Raw genomic sequence first — 17,958 nt, forward strand, 5'->3', positions numbered from 1 at the left:
TTGGCTGGGCCTTGGAATGCTTGGGGGCCTTTGGATCTTTGACATTCCCTTGCCCTTTAATCCTACCTTTGCCAGTTAGTAGGATCAGGGCTAGCTTCGGCGAAAGTCTCACTAAATGCATTCTCTCTATCTGGTTACCTCATATCCCTACCAGTAGTAAGCGTGTTTGGACTATCAATTGATGTAGGTGCAGCTCCCCACCACCAATGCCTACCTCCACAATATCTCCCTAGCTCGGAATGCTTCTTCCTGCCCTTTCTAATCCATTGCTGGAGGGCAGAGGAACTCTGGCCCTAAGTTAGAACAACACCTTTGCTATTTCATTAAAGCATAAGGCTCATTGGGGCCAGGGTGATTGGTTTGATGAGCGGTGCTGTTTGCCTTGTCTTAAATTAAGCCTGCGAACCATCATCACCTGGACTCCTTGACCGTCGAGTTTGGTTATGAGATTCTCATCAACATCAAAGTGCGAACACGTCTTCTCTTACATCCAAAGTCTTTACTTCCTTATTTACTTTTATTTCTTCTTTTCTTTTTCCTGCCGTAGGCCCAGCACTCATACGACGTATTGACTGGCCAAGTTAGGGAAAGCCCAGAGTTTCTCTTCTATTGGGGCTTTGTTAGTCCTTTTGAGTTCCTAAGTAGGGATACACCCTGTATCTTTTTTATTGATGCCTAATGTTTTTCGTTTTGATTAGTAATGGAATTATTCTTTAGCACCAAAAAAAAAAAAAAAGTATAGGACAGCTTGGTTGATCTTATTAAATATTAAATATAATTTTTTTATTTTTTTATAGTTTAAGTTTTTATAATAATTAGTGAGTTAATATAATGTCAAATCAAGAGATACGGTTTCAAATTTTAAGGTTCGTCTTCTTCGTTTAACCACGTGCCATCCACGTGAGCCAAAATCCTAAAACCCTAGCCGGAAAAATTAGCCCCCCCCCCCCCCTCTCACACTCCACGCTCTCCTTTCCTTCCCTCTCCCCCATGACGCTCCTCGAATCCATCATCCGCGTCGCCGGCGACAACCACCTCATCTCTTCTCCCCAGTCCGACAACAACTGCCCCATCGTCCTCAACCCGGACGACATCATCCCCCACCTCAAACCCACCACCGAACCCCCTTCCCCGATCTCTCTCCTCCTCAACCGCGTCTCCGGGTGGCAAATCTCCCCGTTCGACACCGATGTCATCCAATCCGCAACCCGCCTCGCCGAAACCCTGACCCCCAAGCTCAAGAACCCTAGATCCCTTAAAAAGGCCGACTTTTTGGCTCTACTCAACACGTTTCTACGAAGCAACGCGGAAAAGATCCGCTTTTCTTTGAATCCGGGGATGTCGGATGTCGATTTTGCGTGTCTTGGGATCGAAAAGTTAGGGTTTTTGATCGGCCGGGAGATCGCCGGGTTGATCGCGGAAGGTTGCGTCGTTCTTGGGCTGTGGCAAATTTTAGAAACCTTAATTGTTAATCGCCTCGTTGGGCATCTTAGATCGGTTAATTTAGTTGATAAGCTTGTGGAGAAGAAGCAATCGGAGCTGCTCTGTCTCTTTGCGAAGCATATTTCGGATCTCCGTTCTGATGAGATGCTTGCGCTTCTCAAGTATTTCTTGTCTCCCTTGGATGATTGTTATGGGAGTATGGTTGAGGTGAGGAAGAAATGGGGAAATCAAGCTCTTTTAACAGTTGAGAAGGCTACGCAGAGTGGTTTGCCGAAGAAAGTTTCGGTCTTGGCTAGAGAAGCTTCGGTTCTTATGATGATGGCCCATGATGGGTTCTCGTCGTCCGAGCTATGCTTGCATTACTTGTTTGGATCCTCGAATGTGGACGGTCTTGTGCTGTCATCAGCAGTTTCAAGGCTCGATGGATCTGAGGTTTTGGGGTTGATTAGGTACTTCATCAAGTGGTTGGAGAAGTATGAGGAATTCCCGGAAGCAAGGCCTTGCCCTTCGGCAGGGTCTGTGCTGGGTTTGAGGGAATGCGAGAGTGTTCCTTCTCTTGAATCGGTCGTTAGGGCATTGGGGTTGGTGTTGGATGAGCATTTCTCTTATTTGGTTTTGAACTCAGAGTTCCACAAGGAGGTGAAAGCGGCTGAGAAAGTTGTTAGCTCCTTGGCATCGGAAGTGGATTTGTGTTGTCCAGTGAATGAAGTTATCAAGCACTTGCAAACAGAAGCGAGTAGGAAAGGAGGTGTGTAGGATGAGTTTGTCTCAGAATTTCTATATTGAAGTAGATCAAAAGTACTGTCAAACACTGGATCTTGTAGTTTGTTATTTGCATCGGAAGGAATTGTTTTTTTGGATGAAATGATATACTTCTTCTCTGGGTATTATTTTCTTTTTCTCATATATCTGTTGTGTGGTATCTCACTTTGCTGAGCAGAAGAAGGTGAAAACGAATCTCCTCTCGAAGAAGATCTTTTTTTTTTACTTTTTCATTTTTGAAGGGCATAAATTACTGAGAAATATCAGTTAAAATTATCTTGTTCTAGTTGCTTATATTGAGCTTTATGTGTTGAGATCTTTTTCAGTTATCTTGATGCACTAGGAGGTGGTGGTAAAAACTTAAATTTGTCAGCTAGTATTTCATTTATTTCAGCAACTTGCTAAAATTCATTTATATAGCCACCTAGTTTCTTGTCATTATATGACTATCAGATGAAATGTTTACTTTTTTACATTTAACAATGAAAAGTGGATTTACTGATATGCTTTTCTTTTTCATAAGTAAATGTTTCCTTAGTGCTTCTTCTCGGTTTCATTGCGCTAGTGCAGTGTAGACACTTAATGGCACCTATAACCCAAATCCTAACTTTTGACAGTAAAACATTAGATGGTTCATACTTATGCTATTGAGGAAAATCATTTTGCACCCTTATAACAACTTTTTAATGTGCTTATTTAGGGAAAACCATTTAAATTTCTGGTTAATGCTGAAATATTCATCTAGAGCATCGTTGGCATCCTAAGCTAATGAGACTTCATGTTGGCCAACAGAAGTCTTTCTGTCAGTTTAATCTTGGAAATTCAGGTTCTGATGAATGTGTAATCCTCACTGAAGGTGGGATTCAGATCCTTCATAGTGATGTGAAGATCCAGTGTTCATTCAATAGCCTGCCCATTGGCTATTGCTCCCACAATTGGTGTCACGAAAGTTGCCATTGGAGGGGCAGTGGACCTCCCCTACAACCGAAGAGGATCGAGACCTCTCAATGTGGAATGTGTTTTTTTTTTCTTCTTTTTTTTGCGCATTATTTGGAGGCTCATCAAGTGCCAATGACATATATTACTGTTTTAAGTTACTAAACATGTTGATTTTGGCCCTCTTCCTTTTACATTGTCTCTGTTATGCAAATTATTATATATGACATAAGATGTTAGTATCATCATTATTGTTCTATAGATATTTTCATGAACACTATGCTGTTGAACTATTAAACGTCATGTTTTCAAGCATAGTAAGCTTTATCTTCCAACGGTGGGCATGTAAATAAGGTGCCAAGCAAACCAAAAGTAAACCTTATTCTTCACTGTTGTTTCATTTGTGTTATTTTGAATTTGCTGAAAGAAAATTTTACTATGTTGAACAGTTGAAGTTTGCAAAACTTCTACATGTGTGTGTATATATATATATATGCGTCACAGTGATTGTGACCGTATCTTGACACTGAGACGTGAAGAAAATTCACTTACATAGTTTGTCAAATCAGTGAATCATATTAGTAACAGAATATCTTGAATTAATAGGCCATGGTCTGTGCTCAAGATGTCATCTAATTACTGGGCAAGTCTGAGTGCCTCCTTTCTGTTTAATTTGTATTGATTTGAGTTGTTGAAAGTGATCTGTTACAAATGAAGAAAACTTTACTATGTTGAACAGTTGAAGTTTGCATACTTCTGCATGTATATCTACGTATTGATTATGACCGTATTGTGACGAAAATAAGCTCACTTACTTTGTCAAATCAATGAACTATATGTAGTAACAGAATATCTTGAACTAATGAGCCACTTAGTCTGAGTCACTGAAATATCATCTAATTACTGGGCAAGTCTGAGTGTATCTTTCCTTTCTGGTCCCAACATTTGGAAAGAAATTCTTTTTCAATAGAATGATCTTATAGCAAAATAATTTGTGGATTCTAGTGTTGTTGCAGGTTGTTGAAATGGCATGTCAAGTTGATTTCCTGGCAGTCCAAATCATTGCTAGCTGATAAGCGAGTTTCTTCAATGTCTGCAACTTTGATCAGCATGACTCGATGCCCATGATGCTGATGCTGCACCTACCAAAACTGTTCATTAACAAATCACTATCAGAGGAAACAGGAGGAGGTTTGTCTGAAACTTGCACCATTATGCGTAATTTAGTGGGCCTCACTTCACTTAATAGGCAGATTCTTCTTCGTAATGAGAATTAGACCTCAGGAGACTAGTGGGTCTCACTTGCTTTGAGTAATACAGAGAAATAAAACCCATGACTTTGATGTCTAATAATCAGTTTGATGACCAGACTCCCATCCTCTTAGTTAAATTTGTATTCTAGAGTAACCTAAACCTATTAATCACTCCTTGATGTTGATGGTGAATTGAGGATTTAAAAATTATATAGCTGAACCAAATGGAATGTTGATTTTATTATATTAGTTGCTATTTGGCTAGTTTTAATTCCTGGTACTATAGTTTTGTGAATGAAGTGGAATTGCAGGGCTCAAACTGGACAAATTTTAAATGTAACCCAAAATGTTAAAATGCAAAAAAAAAAAAAACAAACAAAAAAATTGTATGGTGTTAAAATTTTCTTCTTTGCTGTTAATTCTTCGGCTATTTTGGACTGTCAGGAAGTTCTACGATCCACAAACACCTTAATTGCAAGATTCTTGAGAGCTCTTGCTTTGCCATGCTATGAAATATGCACATCACATTGACAAGGTACTCAAGACCATATATCTACATTAAATAGCTTTCATATGACATTGACATATAATTTATTTATCTTTTGACTGCTAACAGTTTAGTACTACAATTACAGCTAATCCGTGGAAATGCGTGCTAATCTCTAATGTGCCCATGAACAATTTATGGTAAGATGTGCATGGTGGGAAGATAGAGAGACACATTCCTTGATCCCAAGCAATCCATCTCTATTCCTTTGTACCCTTCTTCTATTATTATTATTATTATTATTATTTGATGAGATCCAACGTACGCATTAAGCAACCGTATCATTTTCGATGAGCCCAAGAGAAAAAAAAAATGAAAACTTTATCTAATATAAAGATTTTGTTAAAGGGCCTTTATGTGTAGAGGAATAAGAGGAAAAGTGTCCACCTTCCCTCTATTTCAATCTTTTGTTGAGCTTTTCCCCCACTACCGACCACCTTCGTTTCCATTCATTTGCTTTGCTATCATAAGAATCTCATACAAAGTAAACCGCAGGGACTACATTCCTCTCATGAAACAAGAACAATGCATGCTAAAATAGGAACAAAACTATCAAAGACAAGATTGAAACTGCCAGGGCTTGACGAAGGCCGCCGTCCGGGAGACGAACATCGGAAGCCGCCGACGGCGGCGTCTTGTAGTACCAGGGGTACCAAGGCAGAATTGGATTAGGAGGGGGAGGAGCAGCGAAGGCATTAGGAGGAGGGTAGTATGGAACATACCCCTGTGGTGCTGCTGGTGGTGGTGGGTAGTTCCAATACGACGGCGTGCCCGGTGGCGGAGGCGGGTAGCCGTACGTCGGTGTAGTTGGAGTCGGCAGCGACGGCGGGGGAGGGCAATCTGCCACCGAAGTCGGCGGCGGGAGGCACGGGTAGGGGCACTCGGGAGAAGAATTGTCCCATGAGAGCGACATTTGAGATCCACTCAGAAGAGTCAAGAGTAAGAGGAGGAAGAAGACGGTGGTGTTAGATGCCATTGTGGATGGAAAGAAGGGTAGGGAGACAATTGGAAGTGAGAAGGGTTGGACGTAGAGATGTGTTTTAGTAATAGTAGGGAATGGAAAGGGAGAGGAATGCAACGTGGGGTAGACTAGAAGTCTCTAATAATTGGAGGGGTGGTTGTGCGTTTTCTCTTGTAATGCAAGCGAGTGGAATAAATTCTCTTTAGTTGAATGCATGAGGAGTAGTAGTAGTAGTAGTCCCTTCCTATGACCATAAAAATTAACAATCATGTGTGTATGTATCTATGGTAACACTCCATGATTTTTCTCTGGCTGTCTTAAAGTAGGAAACAGAGTAATGACTATAACGAGAGACTAATACTAATCCCTGATTTAGGGTAATCAAGATACTAGTATACATTAATGACTACAGATTGGGGGGGTGCTCTCAGGGGGTGTGGTCCTTATTGATAGGCTACCAAACTTGGTTTGGCTCTTGGTGGAAAACAAAGTTTCTATCAAGATTTCTTTGACTTGTCCTTTGGACATGTTGGTTGCACTTGTATTTCCTGATCACAATGTAGTCATGTGTACATCTTAATTATGGATGGATAGACATTCTTCCCTAAATTATATTTTTACCCGTTAAACTATGACCGATAAGTTTATCGCTAATTACTTCTAAAAGGTAATAACTAACACCGACAGTGAGGATAGGATTCAATGGGATCGTCGTCGAATATGCATCGACAATAACGATATGATCATAGCTGTTGAATGCTTGTGATTCATGTGATCATTTAAGTTATTAGTTCTCCTCTCGTAAGTTCTTTCACAAGTCTCTATTTTAATTTAAAACAATTTAAGAGGTAAATTGTGTGCTTTATTAATCATACAATACAATACTGAGTCATAGTCCAGATGGTGAAAAATATAATTTAGCCTTTAGATAAACATATGGCAGCCAAGTTTCACTAAAGATTAGGTTTAGGATATCTAAGTATGACCTCCATCAAACTCAATTATCCCAAGAAAAGTTAGATTGGACTTTTTGGAACAGTGGAAGCTTCCGAGTTACTTATTACATCTAAGAGATGATGGATCAAGGTTAAAGAGGTTACAGCAAGAGAACAAAAACAAAGAGGGCAGGTAATATTCTTTAAACGTGGCGATTGGTGTTTGTCTTTTGGTCCGTTGTTGTTTATTGACGTTTGATCTTCTTAGAAAGATGACGAGGAGTCAAAAGTGTGTGAATAGAATGGAAGATTCCTCACGCCACTTTAGATTGGAAAGAAATAATTCTTCTAATTTCTAGTCTTCTATACTCCATAAATGCTACCTATCATGCCGGCCATCAATTATGAACTTGTATATGGCATTGGATTTTTCCTTCTATTTTAACTCTTGATGGAAGAAGATATGTACTTTTCACTGTTAGCTCATTCATCTTTAAGGAATTGAAAATTGTTTATTTTTGTTGTTTATTACTCTAGAAAGATGGAGGGATTGGGAATGTATGCCTTCTGGCATAAGGAGTCTTATCTGCTTCTTATTCAAGAATAATCTATAATAGAAGAACAACAAGACATGGATTCTTAATTTTATTCTTTTAAGGATGTATTTTGGCTGATAAGGAGTGGATAAAAGCATAACTTTCTCTACTTTTTCATGAACTAAACAGACTCCTAGATGAGTTTTTAGACACTTTCCAATGCAGAAAAATTTTCAATTCATGTGGAATGGCATTAGAATTCTTTCAAATGTAACTTGATATGTTCTCAGTTTCCTCATCAGTTCCAGCTTCTTCCCAAGATCCAACCTTTCCAAGTTGTGACCTATCCTTCCCATTCCCCAGTAGTGCCATTCTTCACACTCTTCCAGAAAGGCATCTTTTAAGGTCAACTTTTAAGGGTGGAGTGAGATATGGTGGAGAAATCACATCTCATGGTGCATAATCTCAACTTGGCAAAAAGAATAATTTTCTTCTTCTGTTTAATTCAATGAAAGAATTTGATTCATATGATTTCAAAAGAACAGAAAAATAGAAGTGAGTGAAAGTGTTTACCATTTCACATCTCATCTTAACTAATCCAATAAAATAAACAAAGTAAAAGAAGCCTCCTCCAATTAGAGATCTTTAAAATAGATTAAGCAAACAAATTAACAGCTGGACATGCCTAACTATAAAACCATTTCCTTGTTGGCTTATCTTTCTGTCAACTTTAATTAATATATCACCATCAACATTGACACCAAAAAAAGGGAGAAGGATGGAGAAAGTGATGATAGTTACAGAGTGAAAAGCACAATTAACAGTGCAATATAAATTATCTTTCTTTTTCTTAATGAGAAAAGTACCTTTCTATCTTCTTCCTAAAATACTAATTACTACACCTAATTATCAATGAAATTAACAGGGGGATTGCTATCTCTAGCTAATCAAACAAGAAGAAAGAGCAATGAGAAAAATCTAGTTTTTTTATTACTAATGACAGACATAATAACACATAAGGAGTAAAGATGTTGAGTTAGAGACAAAGATGGCTCGTAATTTGAGAGACATCTCATGGATATCAACAGAATATTAGAACAGAGGGAAAACTTAATACCAACATATTACAAAGCTAATGAGAATTATTTCAAATATGCAACACATATACTAATAAATACCTCCCTATGATCACCACCACAAGGCCAAGAGACCACCGCCAATTATGGCCGGCAGCCACCCCAAGTACCTCCGGCAACCGGCCGACGGATGGTACATGGGATCCTGCGGGTATAACATAGCCGGCGGCGCCCACCACGGCAACGGCGGCGGCGTCTGCCACGGCCCCCACGGCGGCATCAGCGTCGGCGGGCAGTACGGCGTCGACGGAGTCGAAGGGTACGGCGGCAGCGGCGGCGGCGGATACGACCACTCCGGCGGATACATGTCCGGAGGCGGCGGATACGTCATGTCCGGAGGCGGCGGATACGTCATGTCCGGTGGCGGCGGACTGGGAATAATACAAGGATTGCCGCAGGGGAAGCAGAGGCAGTTGGTGTCCAGCTCCCTCGTCGGCCGTGACACGGCATGCCCCAGAACGACCGCCACCGTCACGGCGACGAGGAACGGCGAGAGGAGTCGTACCATTTTCGTGCAAACCAAGTTACCAAAGATTTGCTCCTTTGGATTCACTCTCAATATAACTTGCTCCAAAAGGTCTTCTTCCTCTTCTCTCCTAATTTCTCTCTCTCTCTCTCTCTCTCTCTCTCTCTCTCTTTGAGTGCATGGAGTAGAGCTAATAAGTGTAACGTGAGTTTAAAGCCTCCTCCTTTTAAATCTCTCTCTCTCTTATTTAGATTAGTTTGCATATGAAAGTGATATGCATGTGGGATTGCACTAATTTTTGTCATGGGGCCCATGCTCCTCAAATACTATATAATTAGCATCCCCATGTATATACATAGTTCCACACACATCCACCACATGAGCATGATAAGATGATGATGATGATGGTGTGTATGGCCATAACAATATGACACATGGAAACAATGGGAGATTGTGAACCATCCGATGGAGATCGGAAGGCTGCCGATGATGTTGACCTGGCAACAACACCGTCCGTCCGTTATTCTACTGATGGTGATGAGATGGTCCTTTGGACGTGTGTCGTCATCTCCCATGATAGGTGGGTCTTAACCTACCTATTAGCTATTAAAATGTTTCTTCCATTTAATCATGATCTTATGATAAAATATTACCTGATTGACCTTTACTCCTTGACTATCTTAATCCCCTCCTATGGAACTCACTTTTATCTTTTTAAGTTTTTTTTTGATATTTTTTAATATTTATGAGCCCGTAAGCTAAACAAAGAGGTTACTTTTAATATCAACCTCAATATTTATTTTTGTCATTGGTTAGCAGGACTCAATCACTGGGCTATAACAATTGATTTAATTAACGCAAAGTTGAATAAGAGGGTTAATCAAGTTACAATTTAGTTAGGTTAGAATGGCCAGTAATAGCTAGCAAATCTAAGCATGAGCAAGTGGGAAGCACTAAAGTTTGGAGGAAAAGGTTTGATTACTTTGGAGCTTTGTTGGATGAATGGCATAAGAGAGAGTGCCTAAGGATGGAGACACACCACCATCCTGATGATATTGTTAGGCATGGAGGATTAAAATTGAACAAATGTATATATATATATATATATATATATATATATGGCAGAGATGGTGGGGTTGAAGGGAGAGGGGAATTGGAATCCAAATATGCACTGGTTGTTGATTGAGAAAGCTGGCAAGCAAGTGAGCACCAAACTCATCCAATTCAGAAGCATCTTTTGCTCATCCCTTAATCCTTATCTTCTTCAGGATTAGAAAAATAGAAATTAAAAAAAAGGACATGGATGTTTCTTCCAATAATTCAGTGAATTTTATAGATTTATGAATCTTAAATTATATTGTTTTTATGCAATTAGTTGCACACATCCTTTTATTAGCAGAATTGAGCAGGAGTGTAAATATTATTAACAACAATAACATTCACAAGGATGGTAGTTTGAAGTGATCTTGTCCAGAGTCAAAATGAGACAGAATTGCAGTCTTAAGCATAATTTTGCAACTTGAATTCTATCAACTTTGAATCTAAAATCTAGTAAAGAAGTTTAAAATTATCAGTTCTCTACATGATGTTCTGCTAATCTTATACTTGCAGCACAAAGTAGTAATTTTTACGTTTCAATGCTTGCGATTACGGCTCAAATGGAATCTGTAAAATAATTGCAGAAGGGCTTCAAGTTGACTAGAGAACATGACATCAGTAGGACTTCAGATCATGGGGATTAATTAACAACACCATTCATTCATCAATTAAGTAAAGATGACAACCTTAATTAAAGTTAGTATATTCTTCTGAAGTGATCCATCACAGCAATAGGGACTTGTTAAAGCTAATAGATTCTTGAAGTAGACATGGAAGCTGATTCATTATTCAGCATTACTGCATATGAAAGTTTAACATATCAAATAAGCAAGTGAATTATCCTGATAAAAGTTCGTAACTGGAATCGATCATCTAAAAAATTGTTGATAAGATAGATGATTAAAAAAAAAAGGATTGTAATTAAGACAGTCAAGGCTAAGATAACATGCACTTCACCAACTATACCTGTTTCCTTGAACTCTGATATTGTTGAAGTGTTTGTGCTGTATATCCTTTCTTATCATTCATTCCTTCTTTTGGAACATGGGACCATTAATTCTTTATGAGATTCTCTTTTTAAAAGATCAAATATACTTCTTTTAAAAGACCTCCTAGTCATGTGTCTCATGAACAAATGGAGGATGCAATCAATCTAGAGAGAGGAAGAGAAAGAGATGACTGACTACACTATATGGAAATTTTCAATGGTATTGATTTTTATCCTTTGATTATATTTGTGTTTCTTTGATTTCTTTCTCAATCTTTGAGATACAAATACATCAACCTTAGTAATACTGTACTTTAAGATGATTGTTAATATCTTTTTTGCTAGTTAAATACCTCTTTTCTTTCTATTTTCTAATGCTTAAGAAGACATGTACATAGACATCCTCATGCTATCTTGAGTTATTTTGCAACTCTGATTATATAAGTGATTAACATGATCTTCATCTAATTAGTATTTGTGGCCTTGACAATACTACCCTTGTGACCTTCAAATGGAATAACACTTCTTCTTTATGCATTACGAGTTTATAAGTTATAAGAATTAGTCCTCCCGAATATATAAGCCAAACTTTCAAAAAACCTAACAATAGGCTCAAACAATATGTATATAATGCTCCGGTAGAAAATCTACTAAATATCAACTCCAATACTGACAGGGGAATCAAACCCGCTTAGATGTTAACTTTTTTATATCTGCATGTCATTAAAATTTTCATATCTCTAAATCTTCACAAAAGCAATTCTATTACCAGCCTAAGCCCATTATTTCCCCCATTGGCCCAATTAAACTATGGATTTCTCAGCCCATTTTAAAAGCATTAAGTTCCAAATTATAAGTTAAATTAAATATTTAGTATCATATTGCAGTCACTCTACATAGCGTACAATCAGCCTCCTGAACTATTTAAAGAGAGCATATTGTTCTATCTTTAGATAATATAAAAGATAAATTATTCACTCTCTTTTGAGAATATAATGTGATATTAAGTATATATATAGTGATTCTATAGCTACAGACACCAACCCTAACAACCATAACTATAATAACTATAAGTCATGATTCTCATGCTAGAAAGTTAAACATTTTTTACTCAACTAAAAGTTAGTAAAAAGGTATAACCACAAGGTTCTAACAAACATATAAGCCAATAATTACTTAGATTTGTGGCCTAATTATCTTGTCCTCATTAATTTGTTTCACTTGGCTTCTTTGCTTTGAAGCATCTCCATTTCACTTCCTTCTCACCCAATCTTATAGCAACTCCTTAACCATCTCAATTACTTTAATTATCCCCTCAACGGCCGTGATCGATCGACTTCCGAGATTTATTTTGTTTTGCACCCTATCTTTATGTAATATTACATAGAAAGCACCCCAAGTAGGGAATTATAAAAAAAAACAAAATAGTGGAGGTGTGAAGTGAAAAATATCCCGAAGTGGCGAAGTCATCCCGTCGCTGCGTCAACTCGAAGGGTTAAACACGGTGCAGAGACTTAACGTCGGTTTTGCCCACGATGGAACTCGAAAATTACGATGTTGCCATTTCCCAAATCGAGATATTGTACTTAGATAAATTATATGTAAAAAATTGAGGAGAATTCCCCTGCATAAGAAGTCAAATGATCGCATGAACATAATTATTCAAATGGTTTCTGTATAGTTTTGGAATTTATCTTAATAAAAAAAATTATATTTGTCCCTTGACCCTTGGCAATAACAATATATGTAGAAGAACCACACTAACCATGACATATTTGTAATTCTACTTAACATATCCTAATATTTCCAATTTTACCCCTCCAAATTCTTCTCCTCTCTGGTTGGCATCCAGTTTACTTGTTAAGACTCCAATAAGACCTCTCAGTACTTCTCACAAACACATCACGGCAACCATGTCATCATCACCCATCACAACTCTTCTCCTCCTCCTTGCAAGCATGAGTGCAATAGCCAGCATCGTCATCTCCCTCTGCACCACCCACAAGCACTCCAAGAAGGTCAAGATGGCAACCTCTCCTCCCTCGCAGGAGGAAAAGAAGCTCCTCTCCAACTTGAGCAGCATAGGAAACAAGGCCATGGTGGTGGCCAAGATGATGTCCTGGAGGAAAACAGAGGAGGAAGTCGATCCTGTTGATGATGATGATGATGAAGCCCTGTGGAAGAAGACCATAATCATGGGCGAGAAGTGTCGGCCGTTGCGTTTCTCCGGCCAGATTTTGTATGATTCTAAAGGTAACCGTTTGCCGGAGTCGGCGAAAGTGGTGGTGGCCGGAGATGGCTGTGTATGAGAAGAAGAGGTTAGTTAAGTGTATTTTTCTCTTCCTAAGTATGAATGCAGAAGTAAGCTCATGGGCCTTAACTAAGCCCATTAGGTGAACAGGCTTCGGCCCGTTTAAGGTTGTATAATTTTCCATGTATGTGTGTATACGTACTTTTTTTATGTATATATCTACGTATTTACTTTGTATACTTGTCTATTATGTCAACTAGAAATATTGTTATACCTATTAGAACTTCTTAACACTTTCGTTTCTATCATTCCCATTCTACAATGTTACCCATACATTTAACAACAGTAAAAATACTATTTAAAATACTCCTCATTTGATCTTAAAAGATAGTTCCAATATTAATTTCACTCAAGAATATTAAGTTCATCTTGCATATATATTAATTTAATTCATCTAAAATGGCAACAATCCGTTTAAAAAGAGACTAATATCAGGTGTTTTGGAGACATTTTAAGAGCAAATTCATGTGATGTTTTCGACGAAGTTCCCTATTTTCTTTGATGTGCCACTGGAAAATGCAGACGACTTGTAGTAGAAGGTACGTAGCTCATAGTATAATAACCTTATTTGACTTTTATGTAGAACTAATGAGTTGACCCCAACTGCTTCAGGACAAGGTCCTCCTGATGTCTGTTTCACTTATAAATGTCTTTGAAAGACTTTATCATTTGAATTGGTCCAGTAAAACTATAAACTGGTTCACTCCAACCTAATTTCTTGACTAGTATTAGAACTCTCAAATTTGATAAGATTTATCATTCAGACTAGAGCTAGGTAAAAATAGAGCAGTTTGACATGGTTTCAAGATCAAGAAATCCTTCTTCCAGTAGGAAAAAAAGCCACTGCAATTGCAATTGCTTTCATTTTCCAAGATCATCAATACAAAATATGGGTAGTTGCATGTCACTACTCTTTGGTAATTGCAATCCCATTAAGTGCTCCACCCACTAAGTTGGCCACTCAACCTCGTGTTGATTATAAGGTGAGCAACCGAGAAACGCCATCAATTTTCTAATGGTGGCATCCAAAAGAGGTGTCTAGAATTTCTTAATAGAATGCTATATGTATATAGTTTAAATGGTTCATTGACATAATTATCTAATCTATATATCAGAGAGGATTAGTTCTTTCTGTAATCTATGACTAGTCTGTGAGCTCATGACCTATCTAAATAATAATAATAATAATAATAATAATAATAATAATAATAATAATAATAATTGAGTGTGAGAAGATAACAATTAGCAAGTGATGTGGGCCTTCCTTTCGGCAACTTTTTAGACTTGGGCACTAATAAAGGAATCGAGATTTGTTGTAAGTGGAATCCAATCCAACCCAATCTAAAGTTGACCTACCAAATGAATTCAGAAGATTGAGAGGTTGACGAATAAGATTCTTGATGATATCTTAAAAAAACTTACCCTATCTAGGATTATGGATGAAATGGATTGGAGATAACTCTCTCTAATGAGGCAAGAGATAGACACAACTTTGATAATAATAAATGCCCTATGAACTTGACCAACCACTTGTATCCTAGTCAATTTCACATTGAAACTTAGTTCATGCACAAGGGAGAAGAATATAAAATGGATTTAAAATAGAATACTTAGACATAGTTATAATATCCAAATCAAAATAATTAAAAAAAATTCTAGTGCATACATTGTACTTGTATCTATCTGGTAAATCTAACCCAACAACAAATCAGGTATAACTATAACTATAACTATAACTATAACTAAATTGGATATGAACCAAATAAATTTTGTAGCTTGAAGGTTACAAAGAATATTCATCACCTGTAACCTTTCCCATTTAATTCATGCTATTTCTCATACAAGTTCTCTATCTTTATTAGATCACAAGCAATGAAGTTTGTGTAGTACTGCAGTTATATCTTATAGAAAGAACTCATGATAAACTGAGCACTTTATTAGGTCATATAAAATGAATCTATATTATTGCAAAATTTCAACAAATTTTTTTATCACTTTACAGATTAATTTGTTAACGTATCCGAAAAAAAGAGAGGAGAGTAAATAGGACAATAAATGTAGGTAGTAGTGCAATACGCAAACATTAGAAGAGAAGGAAGCTTATCTACTACCAGCTTCCCAAGATAAGCCTTTCTTGTCAAGCCTAATTATATGACCTTTTCAAGCAATTTCATACACCAATTAAAATACCCAAACAATACCACATAGTTATCCAACATTTTAAAACAAAATAAAGAGAATTTTTTTTATTCTAACCCCTTCTTATTTTGGACTATTCAAGTCGGCTTTGTTTTACCTCCTAGAACATTGATAAAAAACGGAATGACAAAATAGTAAAAGTATCTAGAGTTTGGTAAAAATTAGAATCACTTGGTAGAAAACTATGGCAATTAATGATGTCATGCTAGAATATAAAAAGTTGAAAAATATCACCCTCTCCATTTGTATGCTAGATATCAGGAATGATCTCCCTTTGCATATGAGCTTGTTATAATATATTTTTTCCTAAGCTAAAGATGATTACTAAATTGTGAGGCTTGTTCATGGGCTTTCGCCCTATCTCCTGCTCTCTTTGTGTATAAACCTTGTATTGAAATTAATGAAGTTCTTTGCCTACGAGTTCTTCCTAAGAAAAATATATTATAACAATAATAATAGGCAAGTGGAGTTAATTTTAAGATTAACGTAGAAGCAAAGGTCAAAGTAGAAATAGTAAAAGATATAAAAAAGAATACCCGGTCCAAACTACTCGTCTCTCTCTCTGTATGTTTCTACCCATATATATATATATAGTGAAGAGGCAAAAGAAAGAAGGTCCCAAAGGCTCTCATGGCTCTCGGAATACTCGAAACCATGACTTCCCTCGTGAGCACGTGCTCCAAGCACGTATCGCGAGCGGCCCGGAGGCTCCGATCCGGCTCCTCCCGCTCGCTCGCCGTCCCCTCCCTCAGCAGCGGGAGGAAATGGATCGGCGGTCGGAAGCGGCGGGTGGCCGAGGAGGAGTCGGAGGAGATGGGGGAGGGCGTGTGGCGGAGGAGCATACTCATGGGGGAAAAGTGCCAGCCGTTGGATTTCTCCGGGGTGATATACTACGACGCCGACGGGAGGATGCTCGACGAAGTGCCCACACCGCGGTCGCCGTTACGGAGCCCGTTGCCGTCCTTTCTGAAGGATCCCGTCACCGCCGGTCGTAGTATCCAGGGCAGTAACTGAGCCTACCATGTAATCTATCTTATCATGCATGCATGCTAGCTATCCGCCCGTGCATATTTTCCTATTATCATTTTCTTTTCTTTTTTGTTAGGGTGTTAGACTCCAAGCTTTTGCTTGTCTAATATATATTACACTATATATGGCGTCTTCTTTTCCATCATCAGCTTTATGTTATTCATAAAAATATAGAATAAATTGTTTTTGCTGTTCATAAAGATGGAAAAAAGAGGGTGAAGAAATTGTATCCAAGAAGTTCAAATATACTGACAATATTCTTCGTGAATGAGGAAAAGATGATTTTGCATATATAAGAGGTTTCTGTTTGCAAATATATGGAGGTTTTCCTCAATGAAGCTAAAAGAAAAAGAAAACAAATTTTGAATTTTAATGAGGTTCATCTCTACTTTAGTTGACCAAGCTCTGTTGAAGCTAATCAGACATAAGAAGTCTATGAACAAGTCTATGGGAAAGTACCTCGAGATGTACCTCAAACAAAAGAATAATCTGTGTGCACTTTCTTTCTTTCTTTCTTTCTTCCAAGTTTCGCTCCATTGTGAAAGAAGAATCATCGCATCGACAACCTGACCAACAGTAAGTTGTTAAAATTTGACATTCTACATATGGATGAAGAGTAGACAGCCTTTGATTGAGTAATTATCTATTTACTCAGCTTAAATCTCCTAGGAACTAGAAAGATAACAAAGAATAAAGGGAGGAAACAAAAACGAGAGAGTTGGTTGGGTTTCTCCCTTTTGATTTTGACAAAACCGCTCCAGAGATCCTTTTCCAAGTGAGGATTGATGGTCACGTTTCTTTCTAAAAGAGTTGTGCATATCTACATGATAATTTGAAGTTGATATTACTATTACTGTCACATTATATACATCTATATAGGTCCCAGTGATAAAGAAAAAAAGTCAACAGTGAGGGCAATGGCACAGTGAATGTTCTTGGACCAGATTAAATGTCTTTCAGAAAGCATAAAGTCAAAGACCGAACCAAATGTAAGGCAAATTATAGGCATGTCTTTCGCAAGTCAATGGTGAGACCTCTGAAAGCCTATGTAATTCCTATCGGAGATGAGCATGCTTTTCTGAAAAATCTGATGGTTGAGCAGTCATCTAAGAGGGACAATGGATAAAGATTAAAGAAGAGATAAATCTACACATTAGAGGGGAAATTTCAATATGAATCTAGTTAAAATAATAGGTCATCATCAAGCATCCTGATGCATGCAAACTTAAAGAGATAATCTACTACATTTTCTGTAATAGACAACTATAGGCTACATAGGTACCTGATTGCTATTAGATATATGCTTGAAGTTGTTCGAGGGGATCATTGATAGTATCCGATCAGAAGAACCTGGTGTT

General features: G+C 37.8%; 1 protein-coding gene and 1 long non-coding RNA gene across 2 annotated transcripts; both read left to right on the forward strand.

The window, feature by feature from the left end:
• The first annotated feature begins 852 nt into the window (after positions 1 to 852).
• LOC140792896 (uncharacterized) lies at positions 853 to 2,308 on the forward strand. The gene has a single exon (XM_073144122.1). It carries the CDS (start codon positions 991 to 993, stop codon positions 2,197 to 2,199), a length of 1,209 nt encoding a protein of 402 aa, XP_073000223.1. The 5' UTR covers positions 853 to 990; the 3' UTR covers positions 2,200 to 2,308.
• An 8,900-nt stretch (positions 2,309 to 11,208) lies between these two features.
• Positions 11,209 to 13,615, forward strand: LOC140792899 (uncharacterized). Its single transcript, XR_012109841.1, has 2 exons — positions 11,209 to 11,281; positions 12,914 to 13,615. It is a non-coding gene; the product is annotated as an uncharacterized lncRNA (long non-coding RNA).
• Positions 13,616 to 17,958: the final 4,343 nt, after the last annotated feature.

The sequence above is a fragment of the Typha latifolia genome, chromosome 7, assembly GCF_019914945.1.
Source record: "Typha latifolia isolate L0001 chromosome 7, TyphaL0001v2, whole genome shotgun sequence".
Taxonomy (NCBI): domain Eukaryota; kingdom Viridiplantae; phylum Streptophyta; class Magnoliopsida; order Poales; family Typhaceae; genus Typha; species Typha latifolia.

Coding starts and splice junctions, on each gene's coding strand:
- LOC140792896 (XM_073144122.1), top strand. CDS start 991: ATGACGCTCCTCGAATCCATCATCCGCGTCGCCGGCGACAACCACCTC.